Source organism: Nanorana parkeri, unplaced genomic scaffold, assembly GCF_000935625.1.
Source record: "Nanorana parkeri isolate BGI_ZX_2015 unplaced genomic scaffold, ASM93562v1 scaffold453, whole genome shotgun sequence".
NCBI classification, from domain to species: domain Eukaryota; kingdom Metazoa; phylum Chordata; class Amphibia; order Anura; family Dicroglossidae; genus Nanorana; species Nanorana parkeri.
This window is the reverse complement of record NW_017306721.1, coordinates 813190-827612: the sequence shown is the minus strand read 5'-3', so window position 1 is coordinate 827612 and position 14423 is coordinate 813190. Positions and strand designations below refer to the sequence as shown.

Sequence of the window (14423 nt, the reverse complement as noted above, 5' to 3'; positions counted from 1 at the left end):
CTGCTTGCAAGCAGAGCCTGCCCCCCCTGCTGACCCAATGTGGCCCAGGATGGGAGAGCCGACAAGACCCGCCTATTAGTGGCCCTGCTGATTGTATTCAGCTCAGCTGGCCTGGATTGCTATCGAGCATACTGGGGCAATCTGGGCTGGCCAGGCTTATTTTAGTGGTGGGCCTGGAGCTTGCGCAGGTTGGTAGCAGTCAAATCTGAAATATTTGGCTATAGCAGGTGGCAGTTTGTTCAGGGAAGGGCTGGAGAGCAGTACAATTATGTGTGCCTGCAGCAGCAGTGAAGCATGGTAGAGATGCCTTGCAAGTCTAGGGCTGAGGTTCTGCAAATTAAGTTGGAGATTTGGTCAGGATCAATGGTGTCCTCAATGCTAAGAAATATAAGCAAATACTTATCATGCCACACCATCAGGGAGGCGTGTGATTGGCCCCAAACTTATTCTGGCCCCCACAAAGCCCTGATCTCAACATCAATGAGTCTGTCTGGGATTACATGAAGAGACAGAAGATCTATATTTAGTTCTCCAAGATGTTTGGAACAACCTACCTGCCGAGTTCCTTCAAAACTGTGTGCAAGTGTACTTAGAAGAACTGATGCTGTTTTGAAGGCAAAGGGTAGTCACACCAAATATTGATTTGATTTGGATTTCTCTTCCGTTTACTTTCCATTTTGTTAATTGATAAAAATAAACTATTACCACTTTTATTTCTTTGTTATATTTTTCCCGGTACTAGCCGATACCGAGTACCGATACCGGAAGTCCCATTAAGGAAGCCAGGCAGCATGTAATGACTCGCCACCTGGCTTCCTGATTAGCAACGAAGCTGTCTCCATGCTTCTCGTCACTAGGTGACGAGAAAGCATGGAGCCGGCTTTCTGGCCAATCAGGAAGCCAGGCGCCGTGCAATGACCCGACTTCTTTTGTCACAAGGTGGCGAGGGAGCATGAAGCCGAAAGGTGTAAAGATGCAACTTTTGGGACCCCTTAGGTCCCTTCCTCAACGTTCATACAATTGTACAAAGCATGAGAAAGGGGCCTAAGGGATCCTGAAAGCTTGAATTTTTAATAGCATAATGAAGTGAGCAATAGAGTTTATATTTTAAAATTTAATTTAAAACTTTCTTTTCTGTATCTATTGTCCTAGGAGTTTTGAACAACCTGAGACAGTACAGACTGTATGACCAGGTTAGTACTCCAGGAAGGTATAAAAAAAACTCCAGTTAAACCTCGTGAAAGCAGACTGAGAAGACTGGTAAGCTCCTTGCTTCTTCTTCTGTGCCCAATTACAGGCTGGGTGCAGGGAGGTGACCTAGGTTTATAACTTAACTGCAGGTCACCAACTTAAAAGTCAGGTCACCAACACAAGGTCACCAACACAATTCTGCTGCTTGTCATGGCTGTGTAAATCTCAGGACTGGATGGGCAAAAATACAATCTTTTGGCAAGTATATGCTCCTATATATGTATTTTAGCTCTCTGCTAGCGGTATGCCTGGAATTCTGCTTTAAAGTAAACAAATGGCATCAAGAAAAGTCCTCCATTAACAACTCCAGCAGCCAAGCAAAATAAATAAACTGCACAGGTTTTTATTTTTTTTTCCCCTTCCAAGTTATGAATATACTGGCCTTCCCAAAGTTAGTAGATGCAGTCATAAACACATACCCCAATATGTTTAATCCCCACTGAGATACTTTGGGCAGCTAAGGACAGTGCTGTTTGGACAAAAAATCTGAATAAAACTGTGTGCTTACACCTATTGCCACCTATTAGTTAAGATTTAATTTACCTCAAAGATTACCGTAGGTAAAAAGATATGTTTCGGCCGAAACATATTGGCCGAAAATTGCACTTTTGGCATAATGCCGAAAGTGCAATTTTCCTGCCAATACATCGGCGCATATGTGCTCTCTTTCCTCCTCGCTGGGCGCTGCTCTGTGTCCCAGCAGGCAGGAGAGAAACTGTGATAGCCGGCCGAGCGCTGCGGGAGGAGATCGCTGCGAGCGGCCGGCATCTCCTCCCACACCGCTCAGCCTCCTATCACAGCAGTGTTTTTGGCGGAGACAGGCTGCGCTGTCACAGGAGGCTGAGCTCTCCTCCCTGCTCCGCTCGATCAGCCTCCTGTGACAGCGTGTCAGGGGGGAGAGTCAATGCAAACACTCAGTGATCGCTGAGTGTTTGTAGATAATTGAGGACATGGTATGTGTACTATATCCTCAGTTATGAATGAATGGGAGTGATCTACATCACCTCCTGTTCATTCATAGTTGTAGTTATGCTAAACATACCATGTCCTCATGTTATCAATGAACAGGAACAATAAGTATAGAGGATTCCTGTTCATTGATAACAGGGGACACAGAAAAAGAGATTGAGGACTATGTGTCCTCAATCTCTTTTTCTTTTTTAAAAAGGGAAATATCAGGGGTCTGTTTAGACCCCTAATATTTCCCCGAAGCCCCTAAAAGTATAAAATAAAAATATTTAATAAAAAAATGAATAAATCAAATATTTGAAAAATTTAAATAAAAAACATTTTCGGTACCGGTTTCGGTCTGACAATTTTTAAAATTTCGGTTTCGGTTTTAAAATTTCAATTTCGGAGCACCTCTACTTACTTTATTAACAGAATTTGTCCTGAGCCATCCCAGGCATTACAGGTTGAGAATATCTGACCTATGGATGGTTGAAGAATGTATGTACATTTGTACATAAAAACTATGGTCTATGGGTGGTCGTTTAAGCATTTTCCCATATAACCTCATATATGTATAAGCATAAGGGAAACCCTAAGCAAACAGACCTGTCATCCAGAAATCCAGACACACTTCAAATCATTTTAAAACCTTCTACAAGACCAAACCTCTCTAGCTCTATTCACACAAATCTCCATTCACATCTGATTTGTTTGCATTTCTCAGCCTTTGTCACAGTGCAGGGTTGAACAAATAGAAAAAGTACAGCCTAATTCAACTTAAAGTACATGAGGAAAAAATTTGGTCCTACCAACATGTTTCCTTATCAGTAGGCCATTGTCAATCAATTAATGGAGACAGCTGGAGTCTGTGGAGCTGGGATTAGGTGGAAAGACAATGGCCTGTCCCAGCCTATTACAATTTAATCACTTTAACTAAATAAATAAGGCAGTCCTGAGCCGCTCACATGTCAAGGGAATTCTGAACAAAAAAGGAACTTCAACAAGCATTGGTCTTTACTTGTTCGCCCCCTTTGGCAGGACAAGAGAGGGTTATTACTGTAGCTTTAAGTTCCATCTTTGTGTTTCTTGTCTTTGATTACCACTCGGACCTTGCCACTTTCTGGCACTAATTTGTCAGGCTAAACAATGAAAGGATTTGTACCTCCTGTAAGGTCTCAATTAGAACTGGCTTCGTCTGCATTATGCACCATTCAACCAGGACACAATGACTATAATTACTGGAATTTGCACTAAATAACTGAAGAATTTGTAGCAAAGCCCTTCTCTCCCAACAACAGTTTGCTTCTCCTAACCAGAGTGGTGAAAATGTAAGCCTTGGTCTCCTGCTACTTATAACTGACAGTATGTATACTTTGGGTTAAATGGCAATTCAAAAGCGAATAAAGAGATTTCAACTACAGACTCTGAGTCTGAACAAAACTGTTGGCCCCTGCACTACTTAGATTGGCCACAACCTGTTAAATCAATACAAGTGATGACCTCAATTTGGACATTGCTTTCAATTATTAGTTCACCTGTATTTTCCCTAAGGGGGCGATAATGAGCACTTTAGGCTGTTGCATGCAATTTTTTGCAAATGGACATATTTGGCCTGTGGAAATATATCTGTGAGATCATTCCCTCCTCTATACAGAAATTGGGTTGATGTCAGGTAAGAAATGCAGCAGGTCCCAGTAGTTGAGCAACCCAGTCAGCAGATATCTCAGTCTGCCAATCTTGGATAGACGTCTTCCTGTTCATATAACTAACCAGGAAGCCATCTCCCCAATATGTCTTCCTGTTCATATATGTGAATTTAGATCCACTCACCAGAGACATACTGTAACTGCTGAGTAAACATTGAAATGAGACCAGCAGAGTAGGTCCCAAATGGGGTAAGGTTACGTGGGAAGCCAGAGCAGTTTTTGAGGAGTGCATGATTGTAATTGTGATGTTGAAGGGATAAGATCAAAACCATATTTGACTCCTTTCATGGACTACCAACCAATGAATTGTTGCAAGGTTCTCAAAAGCTGGGAGAAAAGATGGACTTAGGGTTAGTATACCTAATAGTGGTTCTGACGGATGGGTGCGTCCATAACAAATTAAAAATGGGAATGGTGAGCTTTCCCCAGCCAAACCTTTTTATTTCAATTTGGATGCAACAAAAAGAGTAAAGCCTCCGTTTTCTTGCTGTCTGTATTGTTGCTTGGTAGTTTTCCCTTCACTTCTTGTCCGAACAAGAAATGCTGGAAAATCATAGAAACACATTTTAGGTTAGTTACAATGATAAATGTTTTTTTTTGCTGTGAATAACTTACTGTCACGATGATAGACACACCACCATTTCTTGTACAGGTTCCATAAGAACATGAAGTGAGGGGAAATCTTCCCAATCAGGTCAAAGACAGAAACAAAAACCTGACAGAAATTTCAATTCTTCCCACCATTGAAAACTACTAATAAAAAACATGGCTAGAGTTAAGTACCATATACACCAGGGGTCTCAAACTCAATTTAGTCGGGGGCCACTGGACGCATTTTTTAGTCCCGTGGGGGCCGCTACTATATACGGTACCAGTGTTAATGTGTGCATGTTACAAGCGGCAACTGTGACCCATTCAAATGAATGATCGGGTGACAGCTGCTGCATGTAAACGCCTGCACACCGCATGTAATCATATGTGAAAGGATTACATGCAGTTAGGAATCAATCACTATCTCTGGATACAAAATTGTGTATCCAGAGATAGTGATTGTTTTTGTAGCTGCATGTAATCATATCACATACAATTACATGCGGTGTGCAGGCGTGTACATGCAGCGGTTGTCACCCGATCATTAACTTGAATGGGTGACGGTTGCTGCATGTAAACGCCAGATTAGGGATTCCTGCAGCAGGAAAACGCAAGTTTGTGACACAGGAATCCCTAATTCAGCACACATAATATACTGCCCCCCAGCACACATAATATACTGCCCCCCAGCACACATAATATACTGCCCCCCAGCACACATAATATACTGCCCCCCAGCACACATAATATACTGCCCCCCAGCACACATAATATACTGCCCCCCAGCACACATAATATACTGCCCACCAGCACACATAATATACTTCCCCCCAGCACACGCGGGCCGGTATTCTGAGACCGCTTATATACACTAAACAAATTTTGTATAAACTAAATCCATTTTAGAATGTTCGATTGACTTTCTAATAGTATATGGGGTTAAATCAAGGATCAATTTCAACCGTAGTCACAAAAAAATCCAAGGAGCATGTTGAAAACTTCTTGACCGAACTAAAATCTAACAGTGAATATGGTTTTCGTTCATGAAACTCCATTCATTCCAAAATCAAATGTTAAATCAAAATGAGAATCAAATAAAATTTCGAACAACATTCGGCAAGTCTCTGATGGCATTATCGAACGCTCCGACAAGATCTTTCAGATGAACGTTCGTGCGAAATTCGTCCAGTGTATACCCTACGTAAGTCTTTATTGATATTGATGCAACCAAAAGAGAACATTAGGCTATTCTGATCGGGAAACCACCATAGGTCTTTAGACCGGTAAAGACACAAACCTTAAACAAACCTTAATACACAATGCACATTGCTTATCTACAGTCATGAAAACACAATTTATAGAAAGCAATGGGTTAGCGCCAATCAAAATTACCAGCCTTGAAAAGCATCTAAAATGCATTTACAGCGGCATCACACATATACAGGATTGAATGCTAATTAAATAAGAGCATCTGGTGACAATGTAGCAGACTAGTCTAAAGGTGGCCATACACTGTACAACCATCGCAAGACCTTAGTCTTGCGATGGTTGTAAAGGGATTAAAAAAACGTACGATCTGCCCATCTTGGACGGGCAGATCGCACTCTCGATCATCGCAAGCCACGCCCCCTGAGGGGCGGGCTTGCGAAGACTGTAATGAGGGGCGGGCTTACGCTGACTGCAAACGGGCAGTGTGCGCGTGCGCACACCGGCCCGTTCGGCAGTTGTCGAACCAGCAGGCCACCAACTCGCCGAGAATCGTACGATTCCCGGCGGGTTTTCAAACATGCTGGTTCGATGGAAGACGTGCGGCCGTACAGTAGAAAAGGTGTGCCATACACTGTACAACCATCGCAAGACCTTAGTCTTGCGATGGTTGTAAAGGGATTAAAAAAACGTACGATCTGCCCATCTTGGACGGGCAGATCGCACTCTCGATCATCGCAAGCCACGCCCCCTGAGGGGCGGGCTTGCGAAGACTGTAATGAGGGGCGGGCTTACGCTGACTGCAAACGGGCAGTGTGCGCGTGCGCACACCGGCCCGTTCGGCAGTTGTCGAACCAGCAGGCCACCAACTCGCCGAGAATCGTACGATTCCCGGCGGGTTTTCAAACATGCTGGTTCGATGGAAGACGTGCGACCGTACAGTAGAAACGGTCGCATGCCTTCCATACACTGCACGATTCTCGTACGATCGCGGGATTTCCTGCGATTCTCGTACGAGAATCGTGCAGTGTATGTGCACCTTTAGTTGGGTATACATCGTCAGAGGAAAAACAGATATGAAGACATCTGCCTGTCATTGAGAACATCCTTGTGCTGCAAAGACCTGCATCCATTTATTCCCCATTTCAGGTGCAGGCTGCATGTATGCATAGAAAGTGACAGGCTCAGTTTACTTTTCTCCATACAATAATTAAAGGGTTATTAAACACTCACATGTGTTTGCATATATCTACTGCTAGCAAGCAGTAGATATATGCAAAAACTTTTTTTTAAAAACAAAAAACTTTCAAACGGGTTTAAACTTACCTGTGTCTCCACTGCGCGCTCCCGGCCGAAAATCTAAAAATGTCTCGGGCGGCCGCAAAGGATCTTGGGGCTGGTGCATGCGCAGTTTAGATGTTCGGCCGGGAGATGAGGAGAGACACAAGGTAAGTCTATGGAGCAGCGTGCACCCGCACAGACTCCGTGGAACATCAGAGAAGAGGACAGAGGAGTCAGAGCTGGATCGGGGACCCGCACGAGCGCTGGAGGGACATATGAAAACTACACTAAAGAAGAAGATGATTGGATTAAGAGACATGATTTAAGGTAAGTCCTGACACTAACATTGGGGGAGGGGTAAAAAATAGCCTTTAATGTCACTTTAATATCCTTTTGTACAGACATATTACAACGATCACTTATATGATATAACACAAGGTGCTGAAACATAGAAATACTCATTATTACACTCTAGGGATGTCTTATATGGCTTCATTCTCTCCCAAGTGCCGATAGCAATACTCAAATCTATCACACAGCACACAAGTACTGAGTCATGTATGGCAATTCATAAGACATAAAGCTGAGTGTACATGGTTAGAATTCAATTTAAAAATGGTCTCTTTCACAAGATTCGATCGAATAGCGGTCAAATTGATAAACGTTTGATGAAAAAACAACGAAGGAGCATAATGGAAACATTTTCTCGGACAAAAGAAATTCTAACACTGAATGTGGTTTTCATTTGTGAAACTCCAATGATTTCTAAAATCGAATGTTAAAAGGAGAACTATGAGATGAGTGATTTCCACTCACCTCATAGTTCTAGACAACCTGTGACAATGAGACTGTCACAGGTCGGCTCAGAAGATCGGGAGGTGAGCAAACACATACCAGGTTCGCTCACCTCTCGATCCTGTCACTGCTCTCTGCCGTGACAGGGGGAGGGGCTGGATTCCCCTCTCCGATCTGCCAGCGCTGACTGGTGGAACGGACGGGGGAGGGGGCGGGTACAGCTGGCTCTGCCTCTAGATAGGCAGAGCCAGCTGTCACTCACGCAGCTGGGCGGATCCCGTCATCTACGTCGGGATCCGCTCAGGCTGCGGCGTCTCAGTATACAGCTACAGCTCGCGGTATACTGAGCTTAGGGTAACGGGAGGACGCTAGTTTGTGTCGTCCCGTTACCCTAAGGAGAACTATGGGGGAAAACACTGACCCCATAGTTCTCCTTTAAAACACAGCGAAATTTCAAACACCATTTGTCAAATTCCTGATAGCATTAGTGAATGTTCTGATGAGATTTTTTTGTCCAAACGGTATGAAATTCTAACCAAATATACTCATCTTAAAAGAGAAGAAAAGCCAAACCTTTCGGTTTGGTTTTACTTCCCCTATGGGTCACAGGAATATGTTCACTAATAGCTATATCCCTCTATAGGCTGACGCGCTGCACCTGGGAAGGATCCTGACAATGTTGTTGGGATCCACCTGTCTGATTGACAGCTGGCTCTGCCATTCTAGAGCCAGAATCAGCAGTCCCCGCCCCCTCACCTGTGTGTGCATTCAATTAGCTCTGGAGTAACAAAGATGGGAGGAAGGAATCCCTGCGTGGAGCGGTTACTGACAGTCACTGTTCTCTGCAGGAAGAAGGTGCGAGCTTAGCTGTGAGCTCAGCAGTTACACGATCACTCAGCTCTTGGTATATAGGGCCAGCATGTGACAGCAGCAGTTTTCCCCACACCGGCTCTAAGTAGTGGGAAGGGTTCATTGTACTCTCCCTAGACTTCTCCTTTAAGCAGACTAAAAGTGCATGAGCAGTGGATATGAGTGTGTGTTCATGTATGAATGCAAAGTTCTGTCAACCTAATAATCAAGGTTGGTTTAGTAACACTAATCACATATTAAAAGAGTTTAGGATAGAAAGAAATACAAAAAGGTTTTCTATACTTGTTAGGCTCATTGATAATTGGAACATGAACAACTGACTTAGTGGGTATAAACCATCCTAGTTTAAAGTGTATGTAAAACTAACAAACTTTTGCCTTTGGTCTCTTAAATCCATTGAAAGCATTTTGTTTACAATATATATTCAATAAATGCACAAAATCACTGTTCTTCCTGCCAGAAATCCTATGAGCTGTTAACTTTCTGTGCTCTTTGCCTTTGCAGAGTGTTATCAAACTACAGAACATCTCCCCCTATGCTACAGAGAAGAGAGGGAGGTGTACTATTGTTCTGCCCCAGGGTGCTCCTCCAAAGATACAGTACAGTGAGTGGGTGTTGTCATCCTAGGACTGGAAGTGTGTTACTGGCAGGATCACGGGATGAAAAAAAAAAAAACTAATGCAGCCACCACATCAAATAACATGGTAATTTTTGTTCTTGGCTCTAGATACACTTTAACAAATCTGTAAACCTAAGCCCTTTATGATTATTGTTATTCCATTGATAATATATTGTATTATATATATATATATATATATATATTGCCAATACCATCAGTTATAGTTATCTTTTTTTAGGGATCAATAAACTTCCCTATTAGAAAATTGACACTTTTTTAAGATTTCCATGTAAAATAACGGAACTCTGTTACATATTTAGGCCAAATAGATTGCAGATCACTGTGTTTGGCTTGGCTGATGAACTTGTATCATGACTTGTTCATTTTGATTAATCTTAGACATTAAACATTCTTTTACCTGCACACTTGAAGCTTTGGGCAGTGAGACCTTTCTCCAAAGCCAATGTTGTCAAGATACCAAGGAAACTTGAGGTTACAGACTGGCGTTTGCTCCTCTGCAGCTCCCTAAGTGATGGATGTTCTTTGGGGTTGTTCCTAAGAGGCACAAGCAGATGCTGATCTTCTTGTCGAGCAGCATTAGCAGCAGATATAATAGCATCCATCCACTCTTGGGCTTTCTGACGGGTTTCAGTTCGTAGCCGAAGAACATCTTGTGGAAAAATGACTTGAAAACAAGAATCATACCCATCAAGAGTGTCCATCTGGACAGATACACAAACATTGACATTATAACTAAGTAAGGGATCCTCATCCAGCAAACTAGATTGATATGCTGTTAGATGTGAACTGGAAAGAACAAAAGTGAATGCCTTCCAGTTATTATGGATTGTTAAGCGATAAAGGGTCCCTGTTTTCAAGGTGTTTTTGTGATGGCCATTGGTCAAGTTCATGGATCTTGAAAGCTCTGTGAGCTTGTTTGACAAGGCTTGATTTTCCAAGTAGTCACAGTTATTATCAGCTACATTTTTAGACCTTGTCATGACATCATGCTGATTGCTTATATAATCTGAAACTAAAGTCAAGGCACGTACTCCTTCCCATAGCTTCTGTCCCCAGTCCAATGCTTCCCATGCAGAATCTGCTTTCAGTTGCAGCTGACTGTTATCTGACATTAATACTTCAACTAGTTTGGTTTCATGGCTTCCAGTAATGGTGATGCTTTCTATATTAGCAAGAGGATAAGCAGTGATGGCATTGTGATTACCGCTGCTATCAGTACCATAGATGTGCAGTTTGTATTGAGATATCTCAGCATAACAATTTTTCCAAAAGCTCTCTTGAGTTTTTCGAGTCTCCAGGAAACCCTTCTTGAAAATATTTGGCAACATGTGTTCTAGAATAAAAAAAAAAAAGAAGGAAGAAATATTAAGAAATATCAGTACTTAATGAGAGGTTAGAAAGGTTATGTATGCACTGCAAACTGATACGATTTAAAAATATTTTTAACACATCAGACAAGACTAGACATCTGTAGTCTGACACAAATCACCTAATGAACACCTTGTGTCAAAATATATATCAGCAGCAGGCACTAAACAAAATGCCACATTTATATAATTAATCTGAAGCCTGACAGTTGCTCTGCTATGAGCTGCCTGCTCTCACACCCCGCATGGAATGACAAGAGACAAAGATGCTGATTTACAAAGGCTCTGTTATCACATCCGTGATGCAACATCGCACGGTGTATTGTGGTGTGGTGTGTTGTGTTGTGGTCACACGAATGCATGGAACAAAAAGCTCAGGGTACACCATGCAATGTGGTGCGATACAATCCACATACGTTGGCTAGGTGTGCTGGGGTTCCAATAGGGTATAATAGCAGCACAGCCAACATTGCAACGTGTTGAGGGATTGCATGCGGCATCGCAGCACTCCCACATCACATAGATGTGAATGGAGCCTTAAGGAGTAGAGGCTGTTAATTTTGCTAAATTAATTAATAGTAAAAAAGGGACCCTGTGTAAACTTTGAAGAGGGAACCATGTGCAAAGGTAATAAAAAAAACATGGCATTGTTTCCTAGAATGTGATCAGTTTACTGAAGTGAACACAGCTTTACCTTATTCACTAAGCACAGTGAACATTCACTTTACTAAGTGAACTTTCTCAATTCTAGCAAATCAACCCTAATGTATGAGATCAGGCAGTCCACAGGCCAACAACTGTCAGACTATCCAGCATAGTTCTCTACATTGTTGTATGGATAATATGGATATGGCTCATGTTCCACACTTAGTCCAAGTTGGTCATATACATTTTTGTGACCCTAACTTTGGGTCTTAGCCCCTTCCTGTTTGAAATATGTATATTAGCAGTACTCAGCATGATGCTTCTTGCTGAGGGTACGTTAATAAATCCTACCCCTTTGACAACTACCAGCCGATACATTGCCTGCAATCTGTGAGAAAGCATATTTGCTAGGTGTTACCAGAAACTTAGAGCAAACTTATGGGAGAATGGGGGGTGTAACTGTACATGGAAAACCCCACTGGGCGGTGGTATACTGCCCTCTGCTCTCTCTGTACAGCACCCTGGGACCCCAACAATCCCCTGCAGCCTTATGTGTTTAACTATTGGGCCAACACTGTGATGGGTGGACCTACTAACCAACTAAAACATAAATAAGAGGGGCAGCACCAATGACCAAAAAGATTGGCTGCTTATGTAATGTAATCTAATGTATGAATGCAGTGGATGTGGATCCTCTGCATGACCAGCTGTAGGTCTGGACCCATACCAAGCCACAGTCTAGGAAGTGCCCAGTCTTTAGGATTGACCCCTGCAAAGAGGTTTGGGCAGTGTTATGTGACACTCTCAGGCTGCTGATAATGTGTTTGCCCCACTGACAACAGTTGACAGAGGAATATTGTAAAACACCAGATGATTAGGAACAACCATAATCCACTGAGAGGTACATTTATTCGCATGCAGTACACAGGGCTACATTATGTTGATGACTTATTTTAGTAAGAGGGGAAAAGGCAGATGGGAGAATGAAAAATCCAGGGACCAGAGAGAAGGCTGTGGCTGTAAATGGGCAAAAAATGGATATACTAAACTGCTAAGAGGAGCCAACCGCAACATTTTAATCGGGCACTGAGAAGGATGGTGGTGTAGAAACCAGGCATCGCTTTGGAGAACAGACAGCTGGAGATTAAAAGTGCCAACTCTGTACAGGATCTCATCCTTAGATGGGTCTAAAAGTGTATCTCTAGGCAAAACCTTTCTTACTAATTTTGAATAACAAGGAGCAGCTTTTGACCCTCGGTCAAATTTGTATTGCTTTCTATATCCCCATTTCATCTACCTTCCTGCCATGCGTCTAGGAAAGGGAATGAAGGCAAATGTCCCCAATGACACAAAGCAAAAAAATAACCTGGCAGGGGTTTTAAACCTGTCCTACTCTATCCACAACGAAAAAAAAGTTTGGGCTATAGATAAAAAAGTGTGAACCTTTTAAAAAAATCATAAAATCATTTGTATATGTTTATAGATGGTGACATTCAGATATTCAGGTTTGTACTCACAGAATAATGGTAAATAAGCTTATCTGAAAACTGGAATATCAGACATGCACTCACCACGTTTAGATATATAGCTTAACTACAATAGGACAAATATAACAATAAGAGATCAAAGGTCACCAAAGAAGGAGATGGAATCCTATCCTGTTCATTGGTGCAGGGTACCAGTCATTACAATCCACTACATTGGCCAATACTTAGCAAACCCAAAAAAGGGAAATACTTTAAACACTGCACATACCCATCCTCCCTCTAACTAGTTAAAGGGTATCTATGGTCAAAAACTAAAAACAAATATGCATTTCTATATTGAATTTCTATACATTCTATCCCACTCCCAATAACCATATCATTCAAGAAGTTTGAAGATGCCCCTAGGATGTACTTCCTCAATACACTGACACAATTTCACTCAGACCTGTGAATACGCACTTCCTTGTGTCACAGCTCTAACAGAGTCTGCCTTCAGAACTACAGCTCAACGTCTGAACAGCAACATTAGCATCGTTTGTTTGCAGCAATGCATGATGGGCTATTTCGTCTTGAGAAATTGAAACTGCATCATATCAAGCATCAGGAAAAGAGTTGCAAAGCACACTGGGAATCCAGAAAGTTGTAGAAAGTGATAGGCAGATAGAAGCCAGCACTCACTACATAAATGGGATTTTTTCAAATAAGCTTTGATTCTATTATCAAAAACAACTCCTGTATGTATTCCTATTACAATGCTGAAGATAGACCGAGAGCTGGCTCTATAGACCGGTCTTCTCCCTGCAGAGAGTGGTGACTTTCAGTTACTGCTCCTCTCAGGGATTTCCCCCTCCCCTGTCTGTTCCTCCAGTGCACATTGAAGTGACAGACAAGGAAGGGGATGGCACAGCTGGCTCTGGCTCTAGAGAGACAAAGTCAGCTGCCAATCAGGCAGTGCGGTGGATGCCAACAAAATTGTTGGGATCTTTCCTGGCGGCAGCTCTGCATTGTCAGCAAATAGCCTGCTAGATGCTTACTTTGGACCACAGGAATACATTAGTATATCTACTCCTTTGACCCAAAAGAGAACTAAAGCTAAAGTATATGTCCAGCCTAAACATTTTTTTTAATTTTTGTGTTCCTGCCAGGTAGATGTATCCTTATTATTTGTCCTGATGACTACCATCACCAAACGACCAGTGACAATTCAAAATGTTTTAGTTGTGACCAAAAGAAAAGGTGAGGAGAAATCTTCCAAAAATGGGACACCTGTTCCAGTGTCAAAATTTGCAAGGCGGGAATTCCATTCACTTTATAGAGATTTCCAATTACCTCCTTTTGCATCTCTAGGACAGGAAGTGAAGGAAAATTTCCCCAACGGACACAGAGAGAAAAACAAACCGACTTTAAACTAGGGCTGTGGAAATTAACGATTAATTCCTCAATGAATCGTTAATTTTTTTGATTGATTAAAATTCTTTTGATCTGTACTCACCTCTCCGCCGGCTTCCGGGTCGTACATGAGTCCCGTCGGAGATCCCGTCGGAGAGACTTCTCCACCCTTCCCCAAGTGGCTCCGTCGGCTAACGAAGGGAAGGGGGGGAGGAGTCCGGTGACGTCGATGTCCGTGACGTCA

General features: G+C 42.4%; 1 protein-coding gene across 1 annotated transcript in view; it reads right to left on the bottom strand.

The window, feature by feature from the left end:
• Positions 1-14423, bottom strand: part of PLEKHM3 (pleckstrin homology domain containing M3) — a 125182-nt gene that overhangs the window by 95937 nt on the left and 14822 nt on the right. The window contains exon 2 of the mRNA XM_018560402.1: positions 9689-10624. Within this exon, the coding sequence (XP_018415904.1) occupies positions 9689-10624 (936 nt within the window). The remainder of the gene's footprint in view (positions 1-9688; positions 10625-14423) is intronic.